Below are 20,324 nucleotides of genomic sequence, written 5' to 3'. Positions count from 1 at the left end.
CCTTCCCGCACCTTCCCTTCCCCTTAATGCTATATGCCTTAGGATTTGCAAGATATAGCTTGTTCTGACTAGTATTGGAAAGAAAAAAGTTCCCCTATCCTGTGCACCTTGTGTCAGAGTGATTTCCAGATTATTCTGTTGGAAGAAATGTGAAGGCATCTTTGCATAAGAAGAAAAGTGGCATAAGCAAGTTCAGGTGTTCAAGTCTCTGCTCTTTGTTTCTTTCTTTAGAAAAGGTGTTTCTAACCCCTCAGATGAGTGCCTGGATTTTCAGGTGTTTTGTTGGTTTCTGCTGGGCCTGTCTTCCCAAAATTTTGTTCTCAAACTGTGGAGGTCATTAAGTTGATAAACTTTGGATTTGATAAACTGTCATTCTCTTACAAAGACTTCTGGTAAAAGAATCCAGTGAACTCTAGATTTGGAAGAAAGTATTTCAGATATTAGGAAATTAATTTTACTTACAACAAACTGTAGTTTCTGGAAGCCATGCTTTCATTGATATGGTATCAAATAGTAGAATCTATAACCAAGATTGAAGGAGATAGGCAACTGGGAGCTCACTGGGAATGACTATCCCGTTTATTGCTTGTTGTATTCTGTTAAAATAAAAAGGTTTTGAAATAGAAAGGTTTAAAACTATGCAGAATAGCTGTATTTTATCTTTAGGCTGGTATAGGCCTTCCAAAGGAGGGAATGCTGTGCACCTGTCTATGGGTGGATTTTCAGGAGCGCTCAGATTCTGTTGAAAATACTTAATGTGGTGGAATGAGAAGGGAGGAGAAGGACTATTGTGCTGCCTAGTCAAAATGACAAACAGCGTATAACATAGTATAGTTTCTATGTGTTCTTTGGCAAGAACAACCCATTTTCTTCTGAAAAAGCTTATTCTGAAGAAAAATGTAAGATACATTAGAGGCACAGAGGTTTTCACTGAATTGTGTGATGGACTGCAAATATGCCCAGTTGACATTGTGAAGCATCCTCAAAGTAATTCTCTGTGTGTTGGGGTGAAAATTCAGCCCAAAGGGTTTTAGTTTACAGCCAGCTCTGCAATATTGCATTTGCTGTGGTCTTGGATTGACAATGCCAAACAGGAGCACATATTGCAATAAAGAGTGAACAGAAAGGTGGTCTTATGTATGGTTTTGCTTTTCACTTTGCACTTGATAAAATCTGTCTTGTTGCTAATTTCTTATTACATGGCTATGATACTGTCTCTATTTTTTTGTTTTCATGGCATTAGAATATGTCTATAAGTAACAGTGTTTGAGTCATTATTAATAATTCCCTCAGTTATTTATTTTGGGAAGTAAAGGCATTTGTTTTCTTTTTACATCATTAAATACCTGCCTCTGTTTCCTAATGTTATTCAATACTTAAAGAAGCTTGTTTTCCTTTTTTCTGTGGTTCATTCCTTTTCTGTGTGTGTCCTCTGTACCTGGCTGATGTTGGTTTTGGGAGAACAGTGGATGTGCTGCTGGGAGAGTGCCTGGACATAGTGTGGCTAAATTTGTCAGTCAGTGGCAGTATTTCCTTATAATCTTCCAGCTTTTCTTAAATTAAATCTTTTAATAATCGTAAAGCAGATAAATATTTGAGCAGGATTCCAGGTCTCTGCTGCCATCCAAGAACTGTCAGCAGCAGAATTTCTAAAGCAAATTCTAGACTTGGGTGGAGATCCTTCTTTCAGCAGCAGGGAGCAGATGTGTTCCCCGGAGAACAGCCTGGTTTGCCAGCACACAGAGCTTCAGAAGGGTGGCTGAGCAGTCTCTGGTCACTGCTGTGGGTTGGCAGTCCAGAGAGACACGCTGGGCACTCCCCAGTTTGACACTAGTGAAGGTAAGAGTGTGTGCACTGGTAGTGTGCAACACCACCCCACAATGGTAAACACATTTGGAACAGGAAGCTGTTGCTGTCAATTTCTAGCTTGTGCCAGCCAGCTTTCTTTCCATGATTCTGCTGAACCTCCTCACCCTGTTCCAGTTTTTGAAGGTCCTGAGAGAGCAAGAAAATGGAGCCCTGTGAATCTGACAGAGGAATGTCTGAGTGATGTTCAGTGGATGCTCCTTCAGGCTGAAATGGCTCACCTTGTATCCTGCAATAAGCACAAACCCATGGGTTGTGCACTGAAGTATTAGAGCTGTGAAAAATGTACAAATAACAGTGGTCACATGCTACATCAATTAGACCTTCTGTGCAGTGGGCAATTAGTGTTTCATAAAGAAACCAGAAGATACACAGTCATATCTATTTATCAGAGAGGAGAAGAAAACATCTGCTGGTGTATGAGTTTTGATTAGACCCAAAGGGGAATCTTAGCTTCACTCCTTTTTAATGGTCCAATAGCTAAAATCATTCTTTCTGCCTTACTTAAATGCATTTGGAAATAGCTTCCCACAGTGCCTGAAGTGGTTTAATCACATCTGATATGGTTAGAAGAGGTCTCCAGCTTTGTGTGATAGAGCTTCCTGTATCTGAGAGGATGCGTGCTCACTGATTACACCTGCAGTCGTCTCTTTTGCCTGGCATGCTCCTGGTGATTTACAATGTGGCTGTGGCTCAAAGCTCAGTGGGACAGGTTCCTTGGTGTGCTGGATGCACCTTGGCATTGTGCTGGAGTGTGCTGCCAGGCTTGTGTCTCTGCCTCGCATCCTTCTTGGTGTGGAGCTCCAGGAGAGCTTGCAAAGACAGAAATGTGTTACCCCTGTGTTGCTGGTAGGGACCCTGCACATACAGAAATGTGGCTTTTCCAGGTTGAAAACTCAGTAGCAAGATTGGGGAAGGAATTATATTTGCTTTATCTTTCACCCTTCTTTCCCCCAAATAAGATTATCTTTTTTATTTCACATATATTGCTCTTTGTCAAATGCAAAGTGGGATAGTGAGAACTATGCATAAAGAAAATGAGCCCAGTAAATTTTCTTCACAGTGTGTTGATGTTGGAAGGAATCTTCTGCATATATTTGTAAGAAATGATCCTAGGATCCATATGAAGAGTAGGATCCCTGTTTTTTAGATAGCAGAATTCCTATAGCTGTGCTTCATAATGTTCCCTGTGTGGATTCTCATTGCTCTAGCAGTATTATGGAGCTATATGATAGTTATAGATTAACTTCCTCTTACAGAGAGACTGTTTAAAGCCTTTGCCTCTCTCCAGCCACCATCTTCATTGTGAAATCTGTTGGATTTAGAAATATTAACCCTGTTTAATTTTAGTTGCAATTAATCAACTAAAGAAATTATCATAGGCATTATGAATGCATAAGCGTTTCCTCGTTATATGAATTGTCAGTGAAGGAATTTGAAGTTCGAGCACTCTGGTCTAATTTTATTACAGAAGCCCCACAGAAATGAGAATTCTTCCTGACACTTCCAGAGGTTCCCTGCCTTCTACAAAATGTGACATTAACACTTATGTTTCATGGGAGATAGATAACTTTAATCCTTCTCTGACAAAGACCCAAATATTTTGAATTTAATTTTACTTGTATGGTACGATCTGCTTCCTGTTCTAGGAAATCAGCAACCAACCTGATAATCTCATATTTCTGCTCACATTTTGCCCTTTTTAGCTGAAAATATTTCATAGGAGGGAAGTAACAGGCTTACAGGTGTGTCCAGAGACAAGGCTGTGCCTGGCACATCAGTCCCCAGTGGAGATTTCTTTTGCTGTAATTGTTGCTAACAGGCATTCAACCAGGTGAAGTGGAATAATCAAAATGGCAACTTCAGCCAGGTATTAAAAAGATACGAAAAGGGTGGTGGGAGCCCTTTCCTGTAATGGTTTGCTATGGATGTCACAGCACCTGAACAGCTCTTTGTTCAGTAAAAATCCTTTACATCTTATTCTGCCAGCCTTCACTTTTCAAATTAAACACAAGGCAGCCTCCTGGCAAGTAGGTTTGTGTGTTTTTGCTGTGCCTTTCGTATCCACAAAAGGTGTTGGTAAACTTTTCTGTGCAGTTTGTCAACACAACCTTTCTTTAGCAGTTAATCTGATCTACTTCAGCTGTGATCTGGTTAGTTACATTTTTAAATGGCACACGGGAGCAAATTAGATTAGGCTTGTTTTCTTTGTTGAAAAATAGAAAGCACAAAATCCAAGACCTGTAATATCTTGAATTACCTCAGGACCTGTTTCTGTCACGCTTAAACAAATCTGCTACAAGGGCATGGCTGCGTCAGTGGTAGCTCTCTAAAGCTGTGCTGGTTTAGAAAACAGAAATTGAAGTGCTTTTAAACAGATTTGTTTTTTATTTTATGATCAAAACATTTGGGGTGGGAAACAATTTGTACTTTTTCTGAATACGTGAAGAGTGACATTTGTTAAATTCTACATTCTGGTTATTCTTTCTATCTTGAAGATTTTAATTAAGTTGTAACGGCATAGGAAGCAGTACTTGTCACAATATATTACTGGAGATTCATTTAAGTCCCACACCTTGAATCCATGAGTTGAAATTCCAAGTGATGCTATCATTCATCTTCCTTTAAAAAGCAAAGGGAATACGACCCCCTACCACCCCAAAAGTACCCAAACCCAGTGATACCCAGTGATACGAGTTATGTTTTAAAGAGAATAATTTGTTCTATGCAGTGTGTAGAGTCAGCAGGTTTCTCCTGTGTTATTTCTTATCCCTGTCCTTGTGTGGGTTGATAGCATGTCTGAATCTTAGAGAAAAAAAGAAGAAAAAGAAAACAGGTTGTGTCTCAATTGGTAAGTGAACTGCAGTATCTGTATCGAGAACGAAAGCAGCCATTGGAATTGCAGATTTGGCTATTCATTTTGTTTCTAGGAACTGACAAATGTACAATTTGCAATCCTATGTAATTATGATCTGATTCTAGAGTACTGTAATTTCTACCAGTATCTAGAAATATATAATTTGAGCATAAATTTTCAGTAGAGAATGTGCATGGATTAGTGGTACAACCTTAATGAGAATTACACTGCTTAATTCCTTGGATATTATGCTGGTGTTGTGTCCTTTATCTGTTTTGAGAGGTCATATTGTACTGAAAATCTGCAGCAGTACATGAACAGCAAAGAATACTTGTGGCTTTGCATGAGAGCTGTCCATCAGTTTATAAAAATGTGGTACCCCATTTGCTTAGCCACTGGCACATGGTGAAGGGAAATAATGAATGCTTAACTCAAGTTAAAACAATTTAAAAAACAGTAGATCGGCTAAATGCTGAAATCTTTTTCATCTAATTCCTTGGGATATTTTGTTACAGTCACAAATGACAGCTGCTTGCCAGATTATGAAAAACAAATACTTGGAGTTGACACAGCTTTTTAAATCTAATTATTTTATGCATGTTTTATTTCAAAGACAAGGTTACTCTTTTTGCATGTATCATATTTGTGCAAATCTCAGGAGTTTTCAAAACAATAATGAAAAGCATCTTAGCGTCTTTTTTAGTTTATTTGTTTTTTTGTTTTTTTTTTTTTTTCCTCCTTGGTTACTGTTTGAGAGCACTGGTGAATATTTGAGCAGTTTAGAAAGCAAAGATAAAAATGAAAGATTTTTTTATCAGCCTTTTATTCTGGTGTTTACCATTGCGTGTGCTATGAGCTTCCATTGTGCAAATATTTAGGCATTTGAGCAGGTCTAGATATTTGTGTCCAGCATTAATAAGTTATGTTATCCAGTTCAGGATCAGAACCCTAAAAAATTAGGTGGTGTGCATATATCAGGCCCTATTTTCAGTCTGATTCAAATGCAGTGAAAATGATGTTCCAGAGACTGAGATGTCTTGCCTGGGGGACTGACTTTGCTCTCAAACAGTACCACGCAGGCTTTTTATGTGACAGTGTTTTAAAGCCCAGAACAATAATTTGGAAAAGGTAGTCGCAGTTAGAAATATGAATTAGTTGGGTCATGATCATTAGCTCTTAATTTTTCAGAAATTTGATAACTGTGTCAGCTCTAAGCTGCATACTGCAGAGGAGATTTTCAGCTGGAAATCCAAAGCTTTTTGGGGACACAGATTCCACGTTCTCTGATGCTGTGAGTCTGTGTGCTATCTTGACTCCTCTGCCACAGCCTTTCTCATAATTCTCATTTCTTGCTGGCAGCACACATTTTGGCATGTTGTATACATCTCATAGAGCAAAATTGTGTGTCCTGAAAGGAATTGCTATATCAATTAACTGCCCAGCACTGAAAGAATCCAGCATTTGAGTCATACCAGTTAATGATGATATTTTTCCAGACTGTATTTAAAAAAAAGTAGTAGTTTTTTAGTTTATCTCTCCCAGTTTTTTAAATACACACACACACACATATACACACACACACACACATATATCTATTCATATATAGTTAAATATGAAGAAATAATATCTCATCTGGTTTCTGTTGAGACATCAAGCTGGATAGAGCAGATAATGTATCACTTATCTCAAGATATCACACTTCTTAATAATTAAATGCTCTTAAAATATTTTTCCATTTATACATCACTGGAGCAAGGCATTTCACGTAGCTTTTTGTAGCACCACACAATATACTATGAAGTGTTGAGAGAATAATCCAGAGTAATTATTAGACTAAGTGATAATTTCATTGAAGGCAGCTAAGAAGAACCAGATGAAGGTGATTGTCAGATGTAACAAAAATGGTCACACAGTAGTCAAGAGCTATAGTTGGGATTCTGATGATTCATAATGAAAATGGAACTAAAAATACTGCACTAACATGTACCTGACCTGTTTTAAATTTGACTAGTTTATTTGAAATACTTAAAGCTAATATGCTAAACTAGGTGTATAATTTGAAATTGGTTAATGTTTATGAAAAACAAAGATGATGGAATTTTATGCAATGTACATATCTTAGCATGCTACAAGAAGTGGTGTGCTGCATAAGAATACCGAGACTGTTACTTGATGTGACACTTCCAAGTACTTGTAAATGTAGTGAGTGCATTTTGCTATTAAAAGAGCTTTATTTTCTTCAGTTTGAAACAGGCCAGCATATTTGGGGTTAAATAAAGTATAACCAGAATATATAAATATGGGTTGAACAGGAGAAGATAGGTTTTTTCCCCAAATGTGTCAAGAAGTACTATTTGTTCCTTTTCCTATGGCAACCTATGACATGTGATTCTGTGTAATATTATCCCATGTTACGTTTTTGCCCTCCTGTTTATTTTCTCTCTACAGTTATTTTTACTAGAGAAAGTAAACTCCCTTGGCTGGGAGTTACTCACAGATGTGGAGAAAAGCATTTAACAAAAGGAAAGAAAAGCTGAAATGTGTTCCAATAATGTTGGAAGGGGCCTTTAAAGGACACATTGGAAAACAGAGCTAGAAAATTTGCTTTCACTGTACACAAACAAGGTGGGTTCACAGCTGCAGCAAATTCTGACTGTGTTGTAAAGTTTTTCTGCTGCTTCTTAGGTCTTGAGAGTAGATTCCATTTACCACACTTGGTTGCACACAGAAGCAAAGGAAAGGGATTAGCTTGGTTTTGAAATGGAGAACAATGCTCTTCAGGTTGTTTACTCACAGGATCATCTTCACACAGGGAACTGATAAATTGGAAGATTAAATATGTAACTTGTTTTGAAATTATCTTTGAATGCTGTAGACATTGCCAGGATTGAATACCTATGTCTCACAAAAAAATAAAAAGGGGTGGGGGCCGGAGGGGGGGAGGAAAATCAGCATCCCACCCTTATTATTACTATGGTTTTCTAAGATTTATCAAAATCTGAGAGTCTCTTTCTGAGCAGGCACTGTGAATGCACACTGTGAAAGCAATCCTCTGTCTTCAGGAGGTTATAATTAAAAACACAAGCCTGAAGGGATTTATACATATGCATCTTTTTGTGCAATGTGAAGTTAGTGGCAACATTCTCATGAGATTGAATTCATGGTTTTAGGGATTCAGGGCCCAGGTATGAAGATCAGGCTGAATGGAATACCTCATCTAGATAAAGTGCTGTTAGAAATAATGACTTTGTTTTCATTGTAGGGAACAAAATAGAGGCCAAATGGTGTTTGCTGCATTTGACAGCCATCAACATCTTGCCAGTCTTGAAATCCATATCATGTACTTAGGCACCAGGATCTGACAAACTCATTTTCCTCTGAAAATGCTGTCCAGGATTGTCAGTATTTGCTGCTAGTATAGAAGATAGTACAGAGAAAGAACTGAAACCAAAATGAAAAACCTGCCTTCCTCAGTTCCAGCAAAAGAGTACTAGGTTGGATTATAAAGATAGTATGTGGGGGGGGTGGAAAGTGACAAAATATTTTGTTTCACGGTTAGTATTTATCATGAAATGACATGTCTTCCCTTGGAAACTGTACTCCATAGAAACTGTAAAACCACCTGTAAAAAGGAAAAGGGAGTTTGCCTGTTTCAATTCACTAGCATCTGTCAGAGTTACAATTCTTACTGTATTTTTGTTCAGTTTTGATTGTTAGAGCAGCAAAGGTACATTAGGTAGTCTCTTTTCACCTTCACATTTTCAATAAATTAATAGCTTAATTTTACTATTTCTCCTATTTTTCCTTCTTTTATTCTTTAATTTTACTGTTTAAAATTCCAGTAAACACAACTCCAACTTTTCCCACCCCTGTCCTAAACACATACACAGGCAGTGGGATCTGTTAATACTTTGCTGCCTTAGTGAATTAGCTCAAATAGAATCCATTTCATCAGCAGCATGTTTGATCTACGTATTCATGCCTGTGTTTGCACACCCACTGCAGGGAGAAACCTCACTGAGCACCTGCAGCAGTGACCCTATCCTTGGCATCAGTATTTTGTTTGTTAAACATTTCACGATTATGCCATTATTTTAAAGGCCAGCATTGTTTCTAGGTTAATTACTGTACCTGTGAGGCTTCATTCTTGCTTCACAAAGGTGTTTCCAGGAGGAGTTAAGACTTGTTTGTTACTCTTATTTTACAGGTGTCTTGGAAGGTTGTACTGTTTGATGTAAAATAGGCCCAGTAGCTGCCAACTGGACAAACCCACGTTTCATAGAACAGGTATAGGACAGGGAGGGAAAGGAGCCAGCAGTCATCTTGTGCAGGTTTTCTCTTCATCACAGTGGCTAACAGTGTCTTCCACATCAAAAAAGCAGAGGTCTGTTCTAGTACCTTTTTACCTGGCCAGCAGTAATGGAATGGGAGAATCATTGTGGACCAGGCAGAGAGCTCTCATTCTGCAGTGTATGTATGTGTAAGTGCAGTCTCCTTATCCAAACAATACTTTTCCCTAGTTTCTGCTTGTTTAATTTACTGTTTGTTGTGGTTGGATGCTTTGTACTTTAAGGGGTTTGTTTTGTTTGTGCATATATTTTACTGTTTTAACAACTGAGATTAGCTGGGTGTTGGTACTGAGAGAGAAACCTGGCTGCTAGGGCAGGATCTTTCCAGTGGCTGGCAGCGATGGGTTTTCAATAAAGGCACTTCCTGAAAGTCATGCCATTTGTCATCTGGATCCATCTGCATTGCAGGTAGTGTGTCTCCAGGTCACAGCAGGGTTTTTTTTTTCTTCCCAATTTGCTCCTATTCAGGTACTTCTCGTCAAACTACTTTAAATACAATTTAAGCATAGATCACCCAAAGGCTATTGTGTTTTACTGCTCCATCATTCATGTTTATTAAATTCACCTCTCTCTTTTGGGACTTAGATTCCTTCTCTGACATTGTGTTCAGAGTTTGTGTGCGTTGAGGGAGGGTGAGAAATAACCCAGCTCTATCCAGTAGGTGATATTTTCATTACCTGCATTTTACTGCCATATGCTATCTTGTTCAGTTCTGTGTAATTGCAGAGAATGAATCTGTACAAATATTAGTTCAACTGATCTTTCCAGGGCAGTAGTGGCAGCCCTGTAGTTCAGTTATTTAAAACATGCAATGTGCTGTAGGGAATAGTTTTGGTTTTCATCTCACTAGATCTTTTCCTGGCTTCTTATCATCCTCACTGAATGCTGTCAGCCTAGGCATTTTAGATCTTAAACTGTAGTTTCTTTTTCTCTATGACTACAGTTTTGTTCTGATTTAACTCAAAGCTGGATCTCGTTACTTCAAAGCATATCTGAAGTATCTGCAGAGCTCCTGTTGTTCCCTTCAGCACTGAGAGTCTCTTGGGTTATTTGTTCAAGAATGGTCAGTGTTTGTTTCTATATATCCTGTAATACACCCATCTAACAATATATTTTATCTGACTCTTATGGGCTTTTCAAGATCTTAGTCTAAGTGGAACATTTAGAAGATTTGATTTCTACAATTGCAGTTGGTTTCATATACCCCTAAAGTCGTAACAATTGGAAATCTATTTTGATGAACTGTTATAATTAAAACAGACCAAAATGCTGTTATGGAATCATAAAATGGTTTGGGTCAGAAGGGAGCTTAGAGATCATCTCATTCCAACTCCCCTGCCATGGGTAGGGACATTTTCCACTAGACCAGGTTGCTCAAAGCTCCACCCAGCCTGGCCTTGAGCACTGCCAGGGATGGGGTATCCACACCTTCTTTGGGCAACCTGTGCCAGTGCCTCAGCACCCAAACAATAAAAATGTTTTTCCCAATATCCAATCTAATCTGACTCTTGGTTTGTAGCCATTCCCCCTTGTCCTGTTACTACATGCCCTTGTAAAACATCCCTCTCCATTTTTCTTGTAGGCTCCATTCAGGCACTGGAATGCCACAACAAGGTCTCCCCTGAACCCTCTCCAGGCTGAGCAACTCCAACTCTCTCAGCCTTTCCTTATAGGAGGGTGCTTCATTTCTCTCATCCTCTTTTTGGCCTTCATCTGGACTTGCTCCAACAGGTCCACATGCTTCTTACGTTGTGGGCCCCAGACCTGGACACAGGTGAGGTCTCAGGAGTGCTGAATAGTGGGGGAATCCCTTCCCTCACCCTGCTGTCCACGCTGCTTTTGATGCTGCCCGGGACACATTTGGCTTTCTGGGATGACAGCTCACATTGCTGGGCCCTGTTGAGCTTCCCATCAACTGTCAGTCCCCAAATGCTTCTCCCCAGGGCTGCCCAATCCTTTCTCCTCCCAGCCTGTGTGTGTGCCCCAACCTAGCTGCAGGACCTTGCCCTTGGCCTTATTTAACCTCATGAGGTTGACACAGCCCCACCTCTCCAGGCTGTCAGGGTCCCTTGGGATGGCATCCCTTCCCTTCAGTGTGTCACCACACCACACAGCTTGGTGCTGGCAAATTTACTGAGGGCGTCCTTGATCCCACTGTCCGTGTCAGCAACAGCAGCACGAGTCCCAGTACTGACCCCTGGGAGTGCCACTCCTGACTGGTCTCCACTGGGATACCAAACCCCCTTGACCATGACTCTGTGTGACCATCAAACCAGTTCTTCATCCACTGAGGACTCCATCTGTTAAATCCATGCCACTGCAGTTTAGAGACAAGGATGTTGTGCAAGAATGTGTGAAATGCTTTGCAAAAGTTCAGGTAGATGACATCTGTGTCACTTCCCTCATCCACCACTGCTGTAGCCCTGTCATAGCAGGCCACCAGATATTTCATATGGGCATGATCTGCCCTTAGTGTAGCTATTTTTGCTGTCACTAATCATGTCCTCATTTTCCATGTGCCTGACTTCAATATGAAGTTGAATATTGAATATGAGTTCAATATTCTTTCAGTAGATGTGGCCTGGACTGCCACATCTTCTCAAGTATAATGGGTAGTGGCTCAGCTACTCCTTCTTCCAATTCCCTTGGGACATCCCACAGATGCATCTCTCAGGTGCCATGGACTCCTACACCTCCAGGTGCTTTAGGTGGTCTCAAACCTGGCCTTCTCCTATGGAGAGCAGTGCTCCATTCTCCTAGTCCCTGCCTTTTCCTTCTGCACTCAGGCTGTGTGGCTGGAGCCACTTCCTAGTGAAGTCTGAGTCAAAAAAGTCATCGAGTACCTCAGCTCTCTCCATGTCCCAGGTAAGCAGGTCTTCTGTTTCCTTCTGGAGAGGGCACATATATTCCCCAGCCTTCTTTTACTGAGCAATGCACTTACAGAAGCTTGTGTTGTTGTCCTTCACATTTCTGGGCAGATTTAATTCTGTCAGGGCTTTAGCTTTCCCAACCTGATCTCTGGCAATTGTGTGGCCATGCTGAGGATTTGGCTGGAGTTAATCTTAACAATTATCTACATGGAATTAAGAAAAGAAATTATGAATGCGTTCCTGTTGTTGCATTTGCTCTCAGTTAATCAGTGGAACTGTTGCCAGACATAATGAGTGTCATAGATCTCAATGTACAAAGGACATTTAGATAAACCTTATTGGAGCAAATAGTACCAACAACCTTTCAAGAAGGTCTCATTAATTTGCTGATTTTTAAACTAGTTTGCCATCCAGGATTTGAGAAGAAAATAAAGCTTTTGGTTCTGTAATTATTTGTGCAACTACAAATGCAGTCTGCTATCAACCATCTGCCCTGCAGGCGTTGCTTTTAGTGCCATTTGGATCCTCAGCACAGTGTATGATCCTCTGCATCTTCTGTTTTGTGGCTGGCTTGGTGCTGATACTTCTCATACAAATATCTGTTTCATGTTTCTGCCTTTTTTTCCTGTCCTTTTCCTGTATTATTTTCAGTCTTTTTAAGGGTCTTCTGCACGGGCAGAAGAAGTGATGCTGTACTCCTGGACTGGCATGCTTTTTTTTTTTTTATTATGTGAGATTCACAGTGAAATACTTTATTCCTCTGAAGATTTGCCTAAAGAAATGCAATTTCCATTTCTGCAGGAGCTTCTGGTGTCTGTACTTTCCTGGTCAGTTCAGTGGCGACTGAGAGCTGCCCTGTAAGGGTAGGTTGTTGCCTTCTCTGTCCCCTGAACGTGGAGTGGGACAAATCCAAGAGCTGCTGTTGCAGTAGAAGGGCAAAATAATATTGAATGTCCTTGAGCTGCTCCTCAGTATCCAGACTTCTGCTCGCTTAGGAGGCCCAGGAAAGCAGTCACTCATTTTACTGTAAAGACAGTAGCTGCAGGTTTTACTCTAAATCAGGCGACTGAGCAGCTGCTTTAGGGTCAGAAAGCCTTGATGATTCCTAGCATGAGGAGAGCCCTTGCAGTCTTTCACAGTGCTTTGTCTCATTTGTAAGTCTTTGATTAGCCTATGTGCCTGATACAATAATGTTCTCCCAGTGGCTTCTGGCGTGCTCAGCATACGGCATTTGTGGGGCAGCAGACCTTGTTTTATGTGGGGGCTTGCAGGTGTTGGCATTTTTGCCGACTTCACTGCTTAGGAATTGGTTGAATTTCACTCGTTTGAGGAACCTAAAAGTGTGCCATTCCCCCCAGGAGCATGACTTCAGCTTGCAGGTCCCTGACCTTGTTAATGGGCTTTTAGAGTAGTATTTCATCAGTGCTGCGGGAAAGCTCGTTCTTAAGGACTTAACAGTACCATTATCCAGAGCAGTTGGGCTTTATGGAACTACAGAGACTTTAGAGAGATTACAGAGAAGTGTAATTGGGTGAATATGACAGATGGTATCCAGTCAGCCAAGTGCTATCTCTTTACAGGAATTTTATTTCCTGTGTTTTTGGAGACTAATGTTCAAATGACACATTACACACATTCTTGGTCTTTTGAGTCTCTTGTGCTCTTAAGGATCCTATAACCTGTTTGTCTTGACACAGCAACATAGCAGCTTTCTTCACAGGATTGCATAAAAAAGATCTGAGTGATCTTGGAGATTAGTCTGGTATGGTGTGGTTTTTTTCCTTCTATCTGGTTTGATCATCCATTGTTTCTGAATTGCAGCTCACAATATGGCAGAAGAAATTCAAGATTAAAATACCACCTCTAATTTTCCATTTGCTTCTGATTCAGTGTTCTAAGAGGGAGGATCAATTTCTTATCCAATTCTTCATCTTTTTATAATGTGAGCTGTTTGTTTCAGGAATTTTCTCTGCCTATGTATATTCATTTTGCTTGTGCAAAGGTCCCTGATTTCACACAGAGCTTTTGAATGCTGCTGTTAGTAATATAAAGCAACAGAAAGAGAAAATGCAAGGGTGACACTTCTTAAACAGTGTGTTGAAGTTTAGTGGTAGTATGAGTCTGCTTGTTTGATCAGCTGAATTTTTTGATGCATTTAGTGCTGGGCTACAGAGATGTGCTAGGTGAGATTTTAGACCTTTGTCCTGGTAAAAAAGTTATTAAACATGGAAAATGTTCCTTCATGAAGCTGTGTCAGGAAGGAACAAAAGCATTGCTTTGTTCATCAGGCAGAAACAATAGAGCTGCTTTACTGTGGCAGATTTTGTAATTTAAAAAAACCCTTAAATAAAATCAGTGACTTCATGCATCTTGGACATTCTAATTAGAAACATTTCTTCTTAATTGTTTTTTCTTGCAATGACTTCTTGAAATACAAGCACTTTGCATTTTCAAAGAGCAAAGGCGAAATACTAGCTGTGAAAAGTGTTATTTGAATTCTTTTCTGATTTTACTTTAACTGAAATCACCCCATTTAGAATTACAGTAAAATGTAGCAAGATATTGACTTACAGAATCTTCTGCCTTCATCTCAGCAGTGAAGTGTGGAGCTTTCTGTGATCATGAAGTTTCATCCTTAAAACCTGATTGGCCTTGGGTTTCTTTTTAAATGTTTTTTAAAGAATAGAGATTATAAAAAGCTTAGAATACTAGAATTCTTTCATATGTTTTCATCTTTGTTATGACATGCAGCACTTTGGTAAGCCTGGCTTACTATAAATTGAATTTATGTTGAAACTGTTTCTGTAAAATAGATTTTGTGTCTTAAAAGGGTGATAGGAAAAGTAATACTTTGACTAAAATGTGATTTCACTTTTAATGTTTTTTCCTTTAAAAAACAGGAATTGAGATGTTTGAATCAAATGTTGTAATTTAATTTGAAAATAATGCTATCTAAAGATAACTTAAGTCTCTGTGGGCCTTGGTCCAAGCAACTAGTATGCATCTTTACAGCAAGTAGCTACAGGCTTGACTTCTTAAACCCTGCACTAGTAAATTCTAATGGGTGGATTGTTCAAGTTGGGTGTAGAAGGATGGTTTTTCACTGAACCTGCAAGGAAATCTGTACAAGCTCTGTTTTGTCAGCTGGATTTGGACTAGACTATTACTGCAGAGCTGAAGGGCTGTTTACAATATTATGTATAGTGTAAAATTGCTTTTTCTTTTAAGTGGGTCAGAGCCATAGCCAAGATGCCAGGCAGATGCACGATCCTTGATCAAATAGGAGTAAAAATGAATCTTACTGGATTTTCAGGATACTTCAGCATGCTGAGCAGATTGCTAATATGTATGCATGCTCTTCAATAATTCAATTTTCATGAATTATAAAGTTATATTTCTCTATTAAATCTGACAGAGTTTCATGCTGCTCCTGGGATTTTCTAGCATCACATCAAACATGTAGGCATGATTGTTCTAACAGCCTCTCTCTCTCTCTGAGATTATTTTCTGCCATCTTTCAGTCACAGTTTTTCTGCTGTACTGAGCCTTTAGTTTCTGACCATCCCCAGTTATTTGGACCAGAGTGCAACAAAAAACTGGGCAGGACAGGCTGGGTTCTCACCACGTGCACAACCCTTGCAGAGAGATGAGCAATGGATTCCTGCTCTTCTGAAAGACCAGGAAGGGCAAAGGCTGTGCTTCTGCTCACACACTTTTGTGTTTTCCAAAGAAATAAAAGGCAGAAATCCAGAGCTGGATTTCAGCTCTCGGACCCTGGAGCATCCAACACAATGTACGGACTGCCAGATGCTGTGGTGAGATGTTCTGCTAAATCTCTGCAAGGATTTCCTCACTGAAGTGTGAGGAAAGGGGTCAGTGGCACTCACACACCTCATCTCAGAGTCTGCTGCAGATGTTTTTCAACGGAGCAAGAGCGAGGGCCTGATGGAATTGCTATGGAAACAGAGCTGATATTATTTATGTATTTACTTATTTATGCATGCATGTGTTTAAACCCTGATTTCCCTTAATGGCATATCTTGGAAGTCACCCAGTTTCAGTGGACTTTGTCCATTGGAAATTGGGGAATGTGAAATGTTGGCTGCTGGTCAGCAGCTCCAAGGTCCAGTAGTTCTGCAGAAAACACTGACAAAGTGCAGTCTGAAACTGGAGTGCTCTGTTGTTGTAGCAGAAGAATATATAGGCTAAACTGAACCCTTTTTGTATTTGGAGTTGCATAAGTGTTATTAGACATGAAGAAAGGACAGAACTGCAGCTTTCCAGTGATACTGGAACTGAGTAACTGTTAAAATAGATAGACTTGGTGGAAATAAGACCTTTTTTAACATTATCCTGTGAAGGATTCAGAAGAGTGGTGTGGCTACCTGGTGGGGGCAAGGCATTCTCATACCAGTCCAGCATCCTGGAGGGAGAGAGGATTGTTGAAGCAACCAAATCCTGTCAGTGAAGGAAGCTGGAATTCAGTTTTATTTGTTGAATGTTAAATGCAAGGCTTGTCATTAATGCATGCCTGAAAACAGTTTGTGGAAAACTACTCAGAACTTTATAAAACATGAATGTTTTGTAACAATGACATTGTCAGCTGGTTTTCAAGACATGCTGCTCTCAGTCTCAGCTTTGGTTGTATATTCAGAAGGTTTAAAAGAAAAAGTCTTGCAGTAAGAATGGCAATGTGGAGAGGTGTTTTAGCATTGCAACATCCATAATTTTTGGATGGAGTTTTATATTTTTTTTTTGGCAGTCCTCTGTGTATCTGATAGTTGCTTTGCATTCCTGGAATGCTGAATGCAAATCACACCATTCTCTGACGGGGGTTTGCTGGTTGGTGTTATTTAAACTGCCATGCTTACTGTGCTGGAGTCAGGCATTAAGAGACATAAAGGAGCTGTGCCTGAACCTGAATTTGCTTTGTTGTGGTTTCCCACAGGCACAGGACATTTTCCTGCCCCCTTGTTCCGTGCAGTGTGTCGTGCCAGGACATGGATGCATTGCTGCCTCTGCAGTTCTTGGGGGCTCTATTAGCATCATTACATGGTTTTGGCTCTTTTTAAAGTATTGTCTGAAATGAGTTGGATTTCTTCAGGCCATTGAGCCTGAAACTTCACATTCAGGCATCTTTTATTCAATTGTTTGGCCATTGAAAAATCTCCATTAAGGTAGTTGTACTTTCTGGCAGTGGAGCTAATACTGCTGCAGTTGTAGTGAAACACTCTTCTGCAAACCTGGTATTGTATACCATGGAGGAATGTGTGTCTTCCTTTTATAACTTCTCTAACTTAGAAAATAAAGAATGCTTGGTGTAAAGCAGAACATTTTTATGAGTGTGAGGGTTTTTTTTCTTTAACCTTTTTTGTGGACTATGGGTAATGCATTACTTTTACAAGAGATGGTAATTTCATACCTGAGGTACTTGGACAGCACAGTTGCAATCTGTGGAACATCAGCCTTTTGTAGCATATAACCTAAGAAAAATTGTAAAAGGCTGATGCTACCAGGAACACTTAATTATAGGTCTTTGAAAATGCTGGCATTGGAAAGGTGGCATTCTGCATGCCTTTATTGGCTCTTCTAACTCTACTGCAATGTTACTGTCTCCTAAAGATTGTGAATTAATACAGAAGATTCACATTTTTTATGCAGTTTCTGTTGCAATATTGTTGGTTTGTATGTAGGTCAGAATCCAGGTTTGTTTGTCCTGGATTTTCTTTTCGTTCTTTTTGTTTAAGAGTGATATAAGAGAAGGGGCTAACATTTAATAAAAGTGTATTGTAGGAGAAAATTAATTTACCTTGTAAGAGGCTATTGTTTTTGTTCTATAGCAGTATTTTCCTTGTAGATGACATATTAGCATTTAAAAGATTCAAAAGGTTCAATTATCTGTGTTCAATGTTTAACTATAGTGTTCTTACAATAGAGACCTTTGTTCTCCAGAAAAATAAAGCTTAGTCAGTAGTTTGATAAAATGCTTCACAAAAATAACTTTTTGATTTCAATGCCAGTCTTTAATATCTAATTAATGAAAGTGATTGAATGCACATGAGCTAATCTCCCAACAAGCAACAATTAGCAGAGAGAAATATGGCACTGAGCAATGCTGTTTATCTTGCCTACCTCTGAATGCTGAAGTATGTGACTTCTCAGATATTCAGGAGTAAATTATGGTTTTCAGTGTGCAAAAGATGAGGCAGTTAATTTTCCTACCATAATTTTAAATACAGCTGAGTTGCTAAGCAGTTCACTTACACTCCTCCCTTTTTCTAGGCTTTATATGCAAATTTTCATTTTCACTGCTGTATGCATTGATGTTTTGCATTAGAAGAGCATGGAAAATAAACCAAGCTGTAGACAGTGGATTTTGCATTTCTTTTTGAGCTGCCTGATTTTTGTTGGAGTTTGTGTGAGCCGGAGTTTTGCAATTTTACATGGACTGCATTTAAATCTTCTGACACAAAGTTTTTTAGTTAGGGCAAGCAAACTTCCATGGAACACAGTAGGAGTTTTCTGTGTATGACTCCTGTGAGAGTTTCCTTCACTGGGCGCTGTTAGATGTTGTTTTGAGTGGTAAATTTGTTCCAATTATGTACTCTTTGTCTTTGCAGTGTTCTGGATGATGAGGGGAGCAGCCTGCGTCAGCAGAAGCTTGACAGACAGGTAAGATTTTGGAGGAGGACCTTCTTGCTCCCTGAAGTCTGAATCCTGGAGTAATGAAAACACTGATAGTTGATAGAAAATTTGTCCTCTGATTGGGGGATGCAGAAGAGAGAGAGATCTGTGGAGACTAAAGTTAACCCACAAGTCTAACTTGCATTAAAATTTGTCTTCTGACTGTGGTTTGAGTGATTCCCACTGCCTTGGACTCATTTTAAGCTGTTGTACAATGTATTTGTTACCCCATGGATGGAACAGGCACTCCAGCCAACAGAGGATAGCCACAAAGTTTTTATTCAGTGGATTTAGCTCCTGTGGCTGTAACCTAGTGGCACTGTGTGCTATGTTGCCTATTTTCTGACTGTACAAGGGAGTCAGAGCCCCATGCATGAAATCTGAGGGAATTGTGTCATCAAGTTTTAATGCAAGTTGAGATTTCCGCTTTTACTTTGATTTCTGTGGCTCCCTTCTCAAGAAATGTTGTCATTTTTATAGTTAAACCTTGTGAGTTTATTTTTATCCTTTTCTATTGCCACTATTTCATCAGCTTGCGTATCTACCAGCCTCTCATTTTCAAATTCAAGTACTGTTTATGCCATGATCCTGTACTTAATTCTGATTATCTTGGAGTCGTGTTGAGGTATTAACACAACTTAGGGAGCTGAATGAGTTCACTCTCCATCTTTATTCCTCAGTTTTATTGCATCTCCTTTCTGGAAGCTAAAACATCACTGTATAGAAGCAAGGAAATGGTAAAGTAATAGATAAGTGAAATTAACAGTTCAGTTCACTGAGGTTGTGGAAGAGGGCTCGAATAAGGTCCCTATGGTGCCACTGGATGCCGAAGGTTTCAGTTTTAAGCAGGTCTAGCTGAGAAATTTAAGTGTTTAATTAAAGTTCATCTATTATAACTGTTAAATTAGGCTCGTGTCCAGTATTATCACTCGATTCTAGTTTGCAATTACCTGCTTTTAATTTACAGAAACTGAAATTGGCATCTCTGCCTCGTGCCCTTGCTTACCCTCCCATTGCTTCACAGCCAGTATTCTCACACTCTTGTTTTCCCAAGGGTTATTTCCAAGCAAGCTCTGACAGCTGGTGGGCTGCTCCGAAAGATGTATTTTAATTATTTGCTGTTTTCAGCAGAAGGTGTTTCAGCAGTGGATTGGTTGTGGTTTTTTGGAAAGATTTCCTGTACCCCGCCATCCCAATCTCCCCCTTGCCAACTGCGCCGCTGTAAAGCCGGGGAAGGTGTAAAGCTGGCCATTGTTTTCCATCAAAGGTTGCTGCTGTTTGGAGTCCAGTAACAGATGCTTTTTCTCTGTGTTTTCTCCAGAGAGCACTGCTGGAACAGAAGCAGAAAAAGAAGCGCCAGGAGCCACTGATGGTTCAGTCCAACGTGGACAGCCGGGCAAGGACGCGCAGGACGAAACATTCGGAGGAGCAGGCCCCGCTGGTGGAATCCTATCTCAACAGCAACAGCAGCACCATCTATCATGGTACACAATGTCACCTCTTGCAGGTGTATTTGCTGAGAGTCCTACTGGGGTGCTCATTTTATGCTCAAGGGAACAAAGACTCTCGTTTTGTGTGTTTTAGTAAAATGTTGATATCCTTCACTTGTGTTTGGGGATAAAACCATCAGAACTTGCAATTGCAGCCTAACAGGAGGGAGCAAGGTAACTAGCTGCATTTCAGTGCTGAGCTGGGAAA

General features: G+C 39.8%; 1 protein-coding gene across 7 annotated transcripts in view; it reads left to right on the top strand.

Annotated features, from left to right (window-relative positions):
- TUB (TUB bipartite transcription factor) overlaps nt 1-20,324 on the top strand; it is a 76,700-nt gene that overhangs the window by 10,249 nt on the left and 46,127 nt on the right. For all 7 annotated transcript variants that reach the window (XM_019006917.2, XM_019006918.2, XM_019006919.2 and 4 more), the window contains exons 2-3: nt 18,563-18,614; nt 19,948-20,110. In XM_019006917.2, the coding sequence (XP_018862462.1) occupies nt 18,563-18,614; nt 19,948-20,110 (215 nt within the window). The remainder of the gene's footprint in view (nt 1-18,562; nt 18,615-19,947; nt 20,111-20,324) is intronic.

The sequence above is a fragment of the Parus major genome, chromosome 5 (genome assembly GCF_001522545.3).
Source record: "Parus major isolate Abel chromosome 5, Parus_major1.1, whole genome shotgun sequence".
NCBI classification, from domain to species: domain Eukaryota; kingdom Metazoa; phylum Chordata; class Aves; order Passeriformes; family Paridae; genus Parus; species Parus major.
Note: the sequence above shows the minus strand (reverse complement) of the source record. Positions and strands in the feature narration are given on the sequence as shown.